Source organism: Balaenoptera physalus (assembly GCF_965194825.1).
Source record: "Balaenoptera physalus genome assembly, chromosome: 3".
NCBI lineage: Eukaryota > Metazoa > Chordata > Mammalia > Artiodactyla > Balaenopteridae > Balaenoptera > Balaenoptera physalus.
The window spans coordinates 65754966-65767833 of record NC_138890.1 but is presented as its reverse complement, the minus strand read 5'-3'; the positions used below and the strand labels follow the sequence as shown (position 1 = coordinate 65767833).

Below are 12868 nucleotides of genomic sequence, written 5' to 3'. Positions count from 1 at the left end.
CATACTGGGCCCGGGGTACAGACTGCTCACACCTTGGCTCCCGTTCCAAGGCACCCACAAACTCCGCGCCCTCCGCAGCTGGGGGAGAAACCTGGGCGCAGGAAGGGACTCCCTTGTTGTAGGTGAGGAATCAAGGTCAAAAATCTCCTTTAGAGTCCCCGCATTTCAGAAGTATGATGCTTTTCAGGCTCCTCCGACGCCTCACTCAGGTTATGCCTGGGAGAGCGAGCCCTTTAAGTCTCTACCCACTGGGTACGTCCTGGCCTCTCCCGGGAGAGGAGGGGCCGGGCGCTATGGCTCCGCCCATCGACCGGGCCCGCCCCCGGCGTCCCCGCCCCGCCCCCGGCACTCAGCCGGCGGCGCCTTTGATGTTCGGACCCGCCAGCTCCCCGAGCCTCTCAGCCCTGCGTCCGCGCCCTGCGCCCGCGCCCCGCGCCCGCAGCCCGCCCAGGCGGAGTCAGCCCGCGCTCCGCCCGCCGCGCTCCGGGCTCGGAGGTCCGGACTCCGGGCTCGCTGCCTCCCGGGCCGGCTCCGCGCCCCGCACCCCCGCGCCCCGCGCCCCCAAGGGCGGAGCGCACCATGCCTCAGCTGGACTCGGGCGGGGGCGGCGCGGGCGGCGGCGACGACCTCGGCGCGCCCGACGAGCTGCTGGCCTTCCAGGACGAGGGCGAGGAGCAGGACGACAAGAGCCGCGACAGCGCCGCGGGCCCCGAGCGCGACCTGGCCGAGCTCAAGTCGTCGCTCGTCAATGAGTCCGAGGGCGCGGCCGGCGACGCGGGGGTCCCGGGGGCGGGCGCCGGTGCCCGCGGCGAGGCCGAGGTCGGGGCCGAGGTGAGCGCCGGCCCGCGCCCCGCTGCTCCCCCGCAGCCGCCGCGCTCCGCCGGCCCGGGCGCTCGGCTCGCGCTGCCCCGCCCCTCCCTCCCGCGGCCCTCGGGGGTCCGCATCCCTCAGACCCCTCCTGCCCCGGGCCCCGAGCCCCCAGCTTTCCCAGCCCTCTCAAGGCCCCTCTGGATCTCCCCGCAGGCTCTCGGGCGGGAACACACTTCGCAGAGACTTTTCCCCGACAAACTTACAGAGTCTCTGGAAGACGGTGAGTTTCTGCCCGGCCCGGCTCCCCTCCTCCCGCTAAGGCCCGGCCTCGGTGGGAGAGCGGGGCCTTTGAGGACGGGAGGGAGCCGAGGGGGTGCCTCCCCCCAACTGCAGCTCGAGGAGGCGGTAAAACCGAGGGGGTGGGGGAGTGGGGGCGGGTTTCCCGGGCGCCGCCGAGCTCGAGTCACTTCCGGTGCCCTGACCTTTATAGGAGTAAACAGACCCCCGCCATCTCCGCCTCCCCTCCTGCCCAGGTGACTGACTAATCCCCCGACTTGAGGAGAAAGCGTTGGCCAAGGTTCCTTGGCCGGAGGGCGGAGTGGGGGCCGAGAAAGGGAGGCCCGAACTCGGGGTCCTTCGTCGAAACTTGGCACTGCGGGCACCCCCAGCCCTTCAAGTCACGAACTTGAAGGGGACCCCTTGGCAATTCCGATTTTCTCTCGAGCGAACAGACAGCCTTCAGCCCGAGCCGCCCGGGCTGGCGCTTCTGACCAGCTGTGGTTTTTCCAGGCCTGAAGGCCCCGGAGTGCGCCAGCGGCATGTACAAAGACACCGTCTACTCCGCCTTCAATCTGCTCATGCACTACCCACCCCCGTCGGGAGCAGGGCAGCACCCCCAGCCGCAGCCCTCGCTGGTAAGTGACCCCAGCAGCCCATCCTGCCTTGTGCCTGCTACCTTCTTGATCAGGTATGTGAGGCATGGGCAAGAAGTGACTTTTACCTAGAACAAAATGGATACAGAACTCTGTTCTTGTCTCTTTCCCCATCCACACCCAGCGGGATCTGAACCAGAAGGAGAACTTCCCTGAAGGAAGGAGGGCTGCCCTAGGCACCCCACCTGCCTCCAGCGGTTGGCTTTTGTCTTCCCAGCTTGCTCACTAGCAGGCGTGGGCCCTGTCCTGGTGCTAGGTGATGCTGGGATGGAGTCGGCTTGGAGAACGGTTAAGCTGAGACCACCCATCCCTCCTGAGGGTGGTGTATGTAGTGTGCCCAGAGCTGTGAGCTTTGCTGTTAGCCTTCTCCCACTAAGCCCCAGTCCTCAGTGTTTGGAGGAGCGGGCAGAAGAGCTGGTCTTCAGGTCTCCTGGTTGTACAGGAGAAACATGCTCTACTCGCTCTGTCCTTATTGGCATGAATGTGGCCTTACCAGAGAAACAACCCGAACACAATGTGTGGAAAGTGGGTTTTTATGAAGCTGGCTTGGTCTCAAATGCACCAGGAAGGCTTTGCAAAGGTGTTTCAAATCAGTAGTGTCAGTAAGTGGCCTGTTTAATGAATTTTCAAATTAAACTTAAGCACCCAGTGCTTTGAGAAGATTCCATGATCATTACAAACCATGCTTTTCGCCCATTGGTGCAGATGACCTAAAGTGTGAAGAGCCCTTTCTGAGTGCTGTGGAGCAGCAGTAAAGCTGCACTTACGAAAAACTCGGATTAGTGTTTCAGAGTGTGCTCAGCTGGCCGAAGTCAGGGGTGAGATTAGAGCTTCTAGAGTACATGTAAGGGTTTGGGATCTGTGGTGGGCGGGTGTTGGGTGCAAATGTAGACCCAGTGCAGGTCAGGCCAGCCGTAGGAGGCTCACGTGGCTAGTGGTGGGGGTCACCCAGAGGGCAGAGAGTGACTGCCGGGCTGTGTCAGATCAGGAGTGAGGAGGGTTGGTTCTGAAAGCTGTTTCATGCTGAAGCTGGTGGGACATGAGAAAGTAGATTGAGCCTTCTCTCCAGAAACCCAGGATGGAAAACCTGGTGGTGGGCAGCTGACTAGAAATAAGCTCCTTGCCCTTTGGACCCCCATTCCTTCATCTGTGAAGGAATATGTTGGTTGAGTGGTCTGTCTGGCTTTCTGCTCTGGGGTGGCTCCGTCTGTGAGGTATTTGCTTCCTTCCAAGTCTGTGGGGCAAGGGGCTCACCTTCTGACCTTGCCACCTGACGTAGCAGCTCTCCCGAGAGACCTCTACCCTCCATGAGCTGATACTGAAGGATGCTTTGGGGGCCCCCTACAAGGTGTAAACCTTTAGATTTGGGGCCAAGTGGTGGGACATAACCCACCACTGCCAAACCACAGGCACGTGAGCTGCCAACAGGGGGCTGGGGTCCCTGATAATCATGACTAAACAAAAGGCCTAGGACCCAAAGCAGGCCTAGCAGGCAGATTCCCTCCAGCATCTTATGATTCCACAGAGGTGCAGGGAAAAGGCAGTGTTTCTGAGTTTCTTTCACAGCCTGGGCAAGTGGTAGGAGAGTGCCCAGAGTGGGAGTGCCTCGTTCTTCATAAGGGTGTGGTGATGGGACCATTTGGTGTCCTTTAGCTTACACTGGTCGAAGTGTAGGCAGATGGATGGCTGCCTCTAGCAGTCAGGATTGGGGGGGGAGTAGGAACTAGGGCAGGCACACCATCACTCCCCTGGCCTGGATCATTCATTTTTTTCAACTTTGGGCTCTTTCTCAAGCTACAGCAGATGCATTTCTATGTGTCACACCCTCTCTTACAGGGGCAGATCCCTTTGTCCTCCTCCCCACACAGCTGTAGCCTCCCGCAGCCTGGCTTCTGGGAACACAGGAGGAGGGCAGGCTCTGGAGCTGACTTTCTGTGCCCTGGCATCGGCTGCTCCATGGGGCTGGGGACAAGGACAGAGGCAAGGGCCTAAGTTGGGGAGATGCTGGGTGAGGAAGATGTACGTGAATATAGGGGAGCCTCCTTTAAGCAAATCTGGTACTTACAACCAAATAGCAAATAAGAGTAGTAGTTCTTTGTGTTACTCAGAGTTGTGTGGACATTTAAAATATGGTGAGGTTTTAAAAAGCAAAAGTAATTGACCCCATGTTTTGGGAGCACATTTATCATGTGATTCAAGGTTCATGTGTCTGGAATGAGGAAAGAAACTCTTACGATGGGTTAGGAGTCCCTTGTAGGGGACCTGAGGAAAATCACCTTTGGAAGTTCTTTTCCAAAGCTCTGCTTTCCTGAGCCCCTCTTCAGGGGACAGATGACACACTGCCCAGCCCCTCCCCATGAGCCTTAGAACTTGGCCCCTCTTGCTCTTTGCCCTCTCTGAGAGAATCCAAGTGGTCAACAGTTGTGCAGGGGAGCTCAGGGCCGAACGCTTGACCTCCCCTGACAGTGGGGAAAACCCATGCCACGGACCTCATCTGCCCTTGCGTGGGTGGAATGCCCATGCGGCTGCTACGCTGGACACCTCAAAGCAGGTAGACTTGAACGTTGTCAGGAGCAATGGGCCAAATGACCACCTCACAGACAGCTGCCAGGGGGGCAGAGGGAGATTTTTTTCCCAAAAGGTTCCTTTTTTTTGGTACTTGGTTTCTTGCAAACTCTGTTTTTGGAAGTGGAAATTAGGTCAAAGTTAATTTCATAGCTGATGTCTTTCAGGCATCTAATGTAGGCTTGCAGACAGTTACTGGCCTAGACCAGTAGCCACTATTGTTTTGTTTTGTTTGCTCCGCTCTGGGATTGAGGTGGAGAGGGGCAATGACTGGTCCTGCGCCAGACTTTGAGGGATTTCTGGGATGAGTAAGGCATCACTCCTTAGGGAAACTCAGACTCTTAGTGCAGAACTGACAGTCTGGTGCAAATCCTCATCTCAAAAAGGGTATGAGGCCATGTCACTCTTGGGACCCCTTCTATGGGCTCTGCTTGGTATCTGCGGCCTGGAAGGCTGCTGAGCCTTTTGCCATTTAGATGAAATGCCCAGAATAGGCAAATCCATAGAGACAGAAAGTAGAGGAGTGGTTGCCGAGGGCTGAGGGAAGAGGAGAATGGGGAGTGACTGCTAATGGGTATGGGGTTTCTTTTTTTGGGTGATGAATATGTTCTGGAATTAGGTAGTGGTGATGGTTGCACAATCTTGTGAATATATTAAAAGCCGCTGAATTGTATACTTTAAAATGGTCAATTTTAAGGTATGTGAGTTACATCTCAATTTAAAAAAGAAATAGCTGAGCTGAGCCTTTTGGCTCTTGCAGGGACTTGGGGCTGTTCCCCTGTGCCATCCTGGTGTCTGGGCATGCCCGGAGACATCTGACATGGAGGAGCCCACTTGAAGCAGTGGACTCCTGGCCATCGGGCTCATGTTCTCTGACTCCAAGGTCTGAGGTCCAAGTGAGGGGTGCGAGCCCTGGGGGAGCAGGAGGTGAGGGTATGAGCAAGACTTGAGCAGAGGAAGGAAGTGCTGCTGACGTGTGGCTAGCCTGTCCGGGGGGGCTCTGCAGAGATGCACCCACCCAACCCTCCACACCCCTCAGAGGGTGAGCAGTGGGGCCTCGCGGAGGAGGGGTAGTGATGGTTGGTCACCGGCCCTGGTTGGGATGAAGCCTGTTAGGAGAGAGTTTGACACCAGGCTGGGCACCAGACAGAGCAGAACCAGCCTCTGCCCCTGGAGTGCCCAGCTGAGTGGAGGAGACAGATGAATAGACCTGAATCCCTGGCCAGAGGAGTACTGTCACAAAAGGTCCTGCTGGCGTGTCCTGGGCAGACCTGGCCCCTGCCTAGGCTGTGGGGAGGGTCTGCTGAGCAGCTTCCTGAAGGAGTAGAGTTGTCTGCCAGATGAAGACAAATAGGGGGCTGGCAGGCATCTGGGCTCCCTTCAGACATCCCAAATCTTCCACGTCTCTACTTCATTCGCTACCCCCAAGCCCCAACCATCACCATCCCTCCTCCAGGAAGGCAGCCTCCTGTAGGGTCCCTGCAGCGGACCTGGGTCCCTCCCCACAACCCTACCCTAACCCTCAATCCAGGATCCACAGAGCAGCCAAACATAAGTCAGATCCCATCTCTCGCCTGATGAAACCCTGTAGAGGCTCCCATTGCTCTTGAAGTAAAATCTAAGCCACTCGCCACGGCCTGAATGCCTGGGTGGCCAGCCCCTGCTGACCGCCCCTCCTCATCTGCGCCGTACTCTTCCTTTCTTCCTAAAAAGCAGCCACCTCAGTGGCCTGATAGGTTTTACAGCCACCAAGTTCTTTCCACCTCAAGACCTTTGCGCTCATTCCCGCAGTTCGGCATTCTCTAGCTCTTCACCTAGCTGCCGCTTCTCATTCCTCACCCAGGGCTTATTCAGGTGTCACCTCCTCAGAGAGACTTGCTCTGACCATCCAAGTGGGGCCCTCCGTCATCCCCCACCAGGCCTCGGCTGCTGTGCCCACCCCGGCAGCTCTTCAGGCCAAGGTGGTTGGCACTGGTTTATGATGCACTTTCCATGCTTAGTCCAGACACAGCCCATGTGTCAGAAGTATGTCTGAGCCTTAGTTTCCTCATCTGCACAGTGGGAGTGGCAAGCCCTCCTCCCAGAGCTGGAGTGAGGACTGGAGGCAGCAGTACCAGGGACGTGCCCAGGAAGGTGCCAGCGTGGCCTGGGCTTGTGGGTCGGGGTTTGGCCACAAGTGATCCCTCTCCCTTGCTGTCCTGGCTCCTCTGGGACCAGTGGTGGCTCAGTGGTAGACTCCATGTGCACTCCTGTCTGGAGAATTATATCTCCACTTTGGGCCACGGGGTTTGGGGGTCTGAATCCTGGGGACCAGCCCTCAGGTGGGACTCAGGTGTACAGGCCCCCTCAATGCCTGCCTCACCCAGGCATTCTTGGGAGGAAAAGTGTTGTTCCTGGGGCCAGACTGGGAGCCATAGCCACTCATTCCATCCTGAGAATCCTCTCCCACCGCCCAGAGATTTTTCGGAAAGAGGCTCCCCTTCCCCAGCCATATAGAAGCCCTTTACACAAGATGTTAGGGGCTTAAGCTATTTTGTAAGAAAAAAAAGGGAAAAGACCTTCATGGCCATTAGCCTCTGAACCACTCCCAGAGCTTTTCTCACATGGTGCCCCGTGTGTAACACCCCTGTGTCTTGCTCCGACGCTTCCCTGGTGTGCAGGCCCCCAGGCAGTGCCCATGCACGGCTTCTTTGCTTGTTTTCCCTCATGTTTATTATTCATCTCTCCCTCATGGGGCTTCTAGTTTGCTCGCAGCTTGCCGCCTTTACCAGTGGGAACGATGCTCTATACAAATCACTCCTTAGTTTCCATTTTGATTATTTTCCTGGAGCATAATGTTCAAAGAGAATTACGGGTTCAAGAGGTAGGAAGAATCATGGCCCCAGTTCACTGAGGGTTCCTTGCGGTGCCCAAGCATAGCTGACGTGGAGTTTCCCCTTTTTTGTTGTTCGTTTTATAGGTTCGTGGTGGGCAGTGAGACTTAAAAGTAATTTTGACTTGCATTCCTTCCTGACTTGGAAGGCTGTGTGGTATTTGGAAAATCTGCAGCAACCCCCTCACCGCCAGCTGCTCCCAAGGTGAAACTTTGTTTTGGGGGCTTCCCTGATGCATTTCAGGGCCAGGAAAGCACCCTGAAGGAGGCCTATCCTGCAGACCCCTGCCCCACCCTGTCACCAGGGGCTGCAGTTTTAGGGCTGCCATCCACTCCTCCAGTTTAGCGGGGTGGAGGGGCTGACAGAGAGCCCTGAGTTGGTCACCAGGACCCAGGTATTCTTCCCCCGGCCCCAGCAGGGTTTCACGAGCCAGCTTCCATAGCCCGCAAACAGGGATATCCATACCAGTTCTGCCTGCTTCCCCAGGTGCTCCCAAGACTTAGGCGTGAGTGGAGTTGAAGAGGGGGGGCCTTGGCCGTCCCCTCTCATGGCCAGTTGGCAGCCCATGCCCTCCTGGGTCTCCTAAGATCACACCCAACCCCCATTCCTGCATGAAGGGAGGTTTAGCTGAGCTGTAAGAATGGGCTGCAGGGGCACTGGTTTCAAGTCGCATAACTGCTGAGGTCAGGCTGGATCAGGGTGGGCACAGAGCCACATGGAGGGGACAAGGGGAGCCGCAGCCCTCTCTGAGCCTCCTCGGGCAGCTGCGGTCCCGAAGCCATACAGTCACACTCCCTCATACCTTGTGACTGGCTGCTTCCTGCCACTGTGTACAAACAAGACTCTGTTGGAGGAAACAGGTGTTTTATCAGGTCACAGGGCTCCCCCTCCCCCAACGGTACAGTGCACAGATCCTTGGGTAACAACCCTCCTCTGCAGGTGGGGACAGTAAAGCCAGGTCAGGGAAGGGACTTATCCAAGGCCCCTTAGAGGAGTGAAGGGGGAAGGCCTGAGTCGGGAAGCTCCGCCCTCAAATACCATATCTTCCACTCCTTAGCTGAGTGGCCTTGGGTAAGTTAACTCCTGTGGGCCTTAGCTTTCTCATCTAAAAATGAGGATAGCGAAGGTTCCTACCTCCTTGGGTTACTGTGGAGTGGAACGAGATAGTGTATGTGGAGTTCCCGGCACATAGTAGGTGCTTCGTGAGTGGAAGCCACTGTGGGAGGGATTGTTAACACTGTGTGGGAATGGCCCTTGTAAAGGACGCCGGGCCAGTAGGTGCAGTGCTCCTGAAGGTGCGGCTGGACTAAAGCCCCTGATGCTGTCCGTCCTCAGCTCAGCAGCCAGTTCCCCTGGGGCAGGGCAAAGAGGACAGCTGTCCGGCCCAGCCAGCCCGCGGGCCCTCAGCTGGTCAACGACATAGTGCCAGCTGTATCTAGAATCCTGGTCCAGACTCTTAACCGGTATTTACGGAGCCCCACTTGGCCTTGGCTCAGCACAGAGGGGACGGCTGCCTCTGCCCCACCCCCCAGAGCTCAGTTCTGGCAAGGCAAAGAGACTCTCCTGGGGGCTCAGAGTCGGCCGTGTTGGCTAAAGGGCACTGAGGAGGGAGGGAGGCCAGTGGGGGCAGCCAGGAAGGCTTCCTGACAGGGGAGAGTTCTGGCTGGCCCAGAACCTGCAAAGGTGAGAGTGGGAGAATGCTCTAGGTTGGGGGCACAGCTCAAGCAGAGGAGGAGAGGCAGAAATTAGTATGTTCTTGGTCATTGGAAGGGCCACCCGAAGCCCAGGGTCTGTGAGGCTGGAGAAGGGCCAGCACTGAAGGCGCAGCACGTGACCTTAATACCCGGGCGGCGCTGGTTCCGGAGCCCAGGAGTGGCTGGTGGGTACCTGCAGTGTGTTAGCAGCATGAAGGGCAGTGTGGTGCCCACAGGAGATGGTTTGAGTTGAACATAGAGGGTGAGGCGGGCAGAGCCGGCAGCTGGGGCAGGTGGATGCTGGGATGCAAGGGAGGGGGTGGGCTTTGGGCAGGGCAGACCCGAGCGAACTGGCACATGCAAGGCAGGAGTGCCTCAGAGGTGGAAGTTTTGTGTTATTTCTTTTGACTCTCAGTCTCACTCCAGGGTCATGAGTCCAGGGTCTTGTCCACTGTTTCCTGAGGGGAGCTGAACCCCAGAGGTCAGGTTGTACAGCCCATTGGTGCTTTAGCCAGGGTGTGGAGAGCACGTCTCATCAGCACTGTCTCTAGCAGGACTCCAAGGCCCCAGGAGTCAATGGAGGGTCTCTTGAGAACCCAGGACATTGTTAGCTTCTTCCTTCAGGCAGTTTGCTGTCTCAGCTCGCAGACCTTTGATGCTTGGGGTTTGGACGTGGGTGCCGCCTCCCTCCCTTAAAGAGGTGTGGCCCACATCAGCCTTGGCATGCGTGGTCTCTGAGCTGCAGCCCGGGAGGGTTTGTCCTGGTCAGAGGGTTTGGCCCCTTCTGGTCCTGCAGAACATGGGGCTCCCGTTGGCTCAGTCCCCTGGTGGGAGAGGGACTGTCCCCTGCTGGATAGGGTCCCTGGCCCAAGGTAGTAGTTTGGTGAGTTTGGCCCTCTCCTGTGGGGAGGCAGCCATGCAGCCTGTCCCACCCATGGAGCCTGCCTGCCTGGGCTGTGCCAGCAGATACGGCTTTAGAGCCCAGAGGGAGGTGGTGACACACAGCCTTCATGTCACAGCCAACTCCACAGCCAAAGCTCCTTGGAGATCAGAGGAAGCAGATGCTTTGCCAACCCCTTTACCCCTGCCATTAAAACAACCATCTTTTTCGCTCTCCACGGACGGAGAGGTGTCTGGGCACCACACTCCCTGCTTTCAGCTGATGGCGAGTGTGCGGCTGGGGCTGCAGGCGTGGATGGGCAGGATGTGGCCCCAGGGAACAGTGGGTCCTGGGGGTGCATGGTTACAGCTGCCCCAGCCCCCCGTGTCTGGGCGGCCTAGCCAGGGCTGGCCGATCACCCCTTCCAGGAAGCCCAATTTGCCCATGAGGGGAGGGGGCTATGATGGGTAAGGAAGCCAGGGACCGAGGCCACTTTCTCCCCTGGGTGTGTGACCTCAAGCAAATCTGTTAACCTCTCTGGGCCTCAGTTTCCTTCTGTAAACGGGGGTGGGGAGCCCTGGCCATGAGGATTTCTGAGGTTCAGATAAGCGTCAGCTGGAGAGGCCTGCTGCTCGGGTGGGCCTCAGGTGGGGCTTTGTTGGGCATTGCAAGAACTGCTCCAGGCCTAGTCTCCCCGTCAGGCAAGAAGGAATTGTAGGGAGGGAGAGACAGGTGACAGGAGTCCAGTTGAGGGTATTCTGACTAACTCTGACCTGGCTCTGGTGGCAGGAGGCCCAGCCTCCCGGTCTGCTGGGCCGCCATCTGAAACGCATTACCAATGCTTTGTAAACTGCACATCATTCGGCCACATGAAAGCCTGGGATCTAAAAATAGCCATTCCCAGAGGACACCCCGCATTGGCGGGGCTCAGCTGACCTCTGCACGCACACCCACCACTAGGCCACCTCCCTTGCCAGGGGGCCCCGACTGGCAGGGCCACACCCACCCACCCTCCCAGTGTGGGCAGCCACTGCCGGAGGCCACTTTATCTGGGCACAGATCTCGTCCAGTTGGTCAATGCTGCAGGCCTCAAGGCCTTACCTAGGGCAGAATGTCCGGAGGAGGCAGCTGAGGGCATGTCGGTGGCCCCAGGACCCCTTCTCCAGACCATATATGCCTGGCATGTCTGTGGGAAGCCAGTGGAACCATCTTACAGATGAGGACACTGGGGCCTGTAGAGGGGAAGCACAGGAAGGGGAACTTGGCCACTGTCAGATGGTAGACAGGAGGGCCGCTGGCGGATGTGCTGGTATGAGAAGGGCAGGGTCCTGCCCTGGACCCCATGGTGTCGGTGGAGCCTGCCCCAGCACGAAGACAAGGCAGCTGTGGGTCTCCAGGCTGCTATGGTTGACTCTTTGTCCTACTTTCTGCAGGCTCCTTTTCCCTATAGTCTCTATGACCAACTGCAAAACCACTCTTTTCCCTAAAAATAAACATGCTTATGGGATTGGGGGAAGCTTTGTAGCTATCAAAAGAAATAATAGGGTGTTTAAGAAAATTACATTGCGTTTTAAATAACCAGCATGAAAGTCATTAAGTTTGAAGTTTCATTCAAATCATATGGCTCTGTGGCTGGCCCGGTGGCCAGGCAGGCAGGGGGTGGGTGGGCGCTTAGGGACGCTGCGAAGCAGCCTGTGGAGAGAGCTCTGCAGCAGCGGCAGTGAGGTCTCTGCGGCTATAGCCAGGGTCCAGGCGGGGCGGCCCCGAATGTGCGCCGGGCTGCAGCTGCCGCCCCAGAGCTTGCCAACAGGCTTTGAAGCAGGCTGCAGCCTGGGAGCCCCCCAGCTGTGGTGGGCAACCCCATGGGTGGGGCTGGGGGGTGAACATAGACCAAAGGGTATGGGGCCAGATGAAGCTGGGATTGCAGAGGCCACAAGGGTTGATGGCCGTGTTGAGGTGGGGTTTAAGGGATAGTGGTTGGAATCAAAAGGGCTAGAGAGGATCTACAGGGCCAAGGCCACATCTGTCTTCTTCACTGCTGGAACCTTAGTGGCCAGCATAGTGCATGACCCATAGTAGGTGCTCGTAAACAGTTGCAAGAATAAGAACAGCCACAGTAATAGTGCACATGTCAAGAACTTCCCAAGTGCCAGACCTGAGCTGGGGACTTTTAATCCTGATATCAAGATCCTTACAAGAAACCAAGAAAGTAGATACTATTATTGCTCTCATTTTACAGATGGGGAAGCTGAGGCTCAGAGAGGTTAAGAACTTGCTAGTACTTGGCAGAGTCAGGACTTGGACTCAGGTCTGTTTTACCCCAAAGCCCAGGCTCTGCTCTGTCCCTTTGGTCTTGATTGTGTGGAGCTCGTTGGGAGCATTGCAGGCTGCAAAGCTGAACCCACTCCTGTTGAGTTTATGAGCTGAATTCCTCTGGCCTCAAGGAAAGACTTGGCCCTTACTGCCCCTCCTGGGCGTGACCTCAGAGCTCCGGACCTGGGTCAGGGCTGGACTACATGCTATCAGGGGCCAAAAGGGTTGTTTCTTGGTTAGAAGCAGGACCTCAGGGCTTCCAGAATAAATATTACCTGGAAAAGTGTTTATAAATGACATTCAAGATGACATCAGGTTTGGGAATTCCCTGGTGGTCCAGTGGTTAGGACTCCGCACTTTCACTGCCGAGGGCATGGGTTGAATCCCTGGTCAGGGAACTAAGATCCCGCAAGCCTCGCAGCGCAGCCAAAAATTAAATTAAATTAAAAAAAAAAAAGATTACATCAGGTTTGATGCATGATGCAAGGACAGTTAAGACTATGTGTAGGTTGATTCCTTCTTTCTAACTTTGGCCCTGGTCCTGGCTTAGCTTGGAGCTCACTGTTGGACTTCTCTGGCCCAGGTGCCCTCCTCTGTGTGGTCCAGGGATGGGCTAGAGGGTGTCCTAGGCTCTGAGACAATGGGAATGGCTGGACTGAGGAATCTGAGGGCATCCCTGCGCATGGGTGTCCCCTCCCCAAACCCCTTGGGAACCAGATCCACCTCCCAACCCTGCTGCGGCATTTTGAGAGTTTCTTCTTCTACCACTGCCCTCCTCTGCTCCTCCCGTGCCACCCCCCA

At 57.0% G+C, this 12868-nt stretch overlaps 1 protein-coding gene across 5 annotated transcripts in view; it reads left to right on the top strand.

Moving 5' to 3' along the window:
* The first annotated feature begins 344 nt into the window (after window positions 1-344).
* Window positions 345-12868, top strand: part of TCF7 (transcription factor 7) — a 32585-nt gene continuing 20061 nt past the window's right edge. The window contains exons 1-3 of one of the 5 annotated variants that reach the window (XM_082454780.1): window positions 345-831; window positions 1024-1090; window positions 1600-1724. In XM_082454780.1, coding sequence (XP_082310906.1) covers window positions 580-831; window positions 1024-1090; window positions 1600-1724 — 444 coding nt within the window. In that variant the 5' untranslated portion in view covers window positions 345-579. The remainder of the gene's footprint in view (window positions 832-1023; window positions 1091-1599; window positions 1725-12868) is intronic. The other 4 variants (XM_082454782.1, XM_082454779.1, XM_082454781.1 and 1 more) reach the window with 4 other exon arrangements.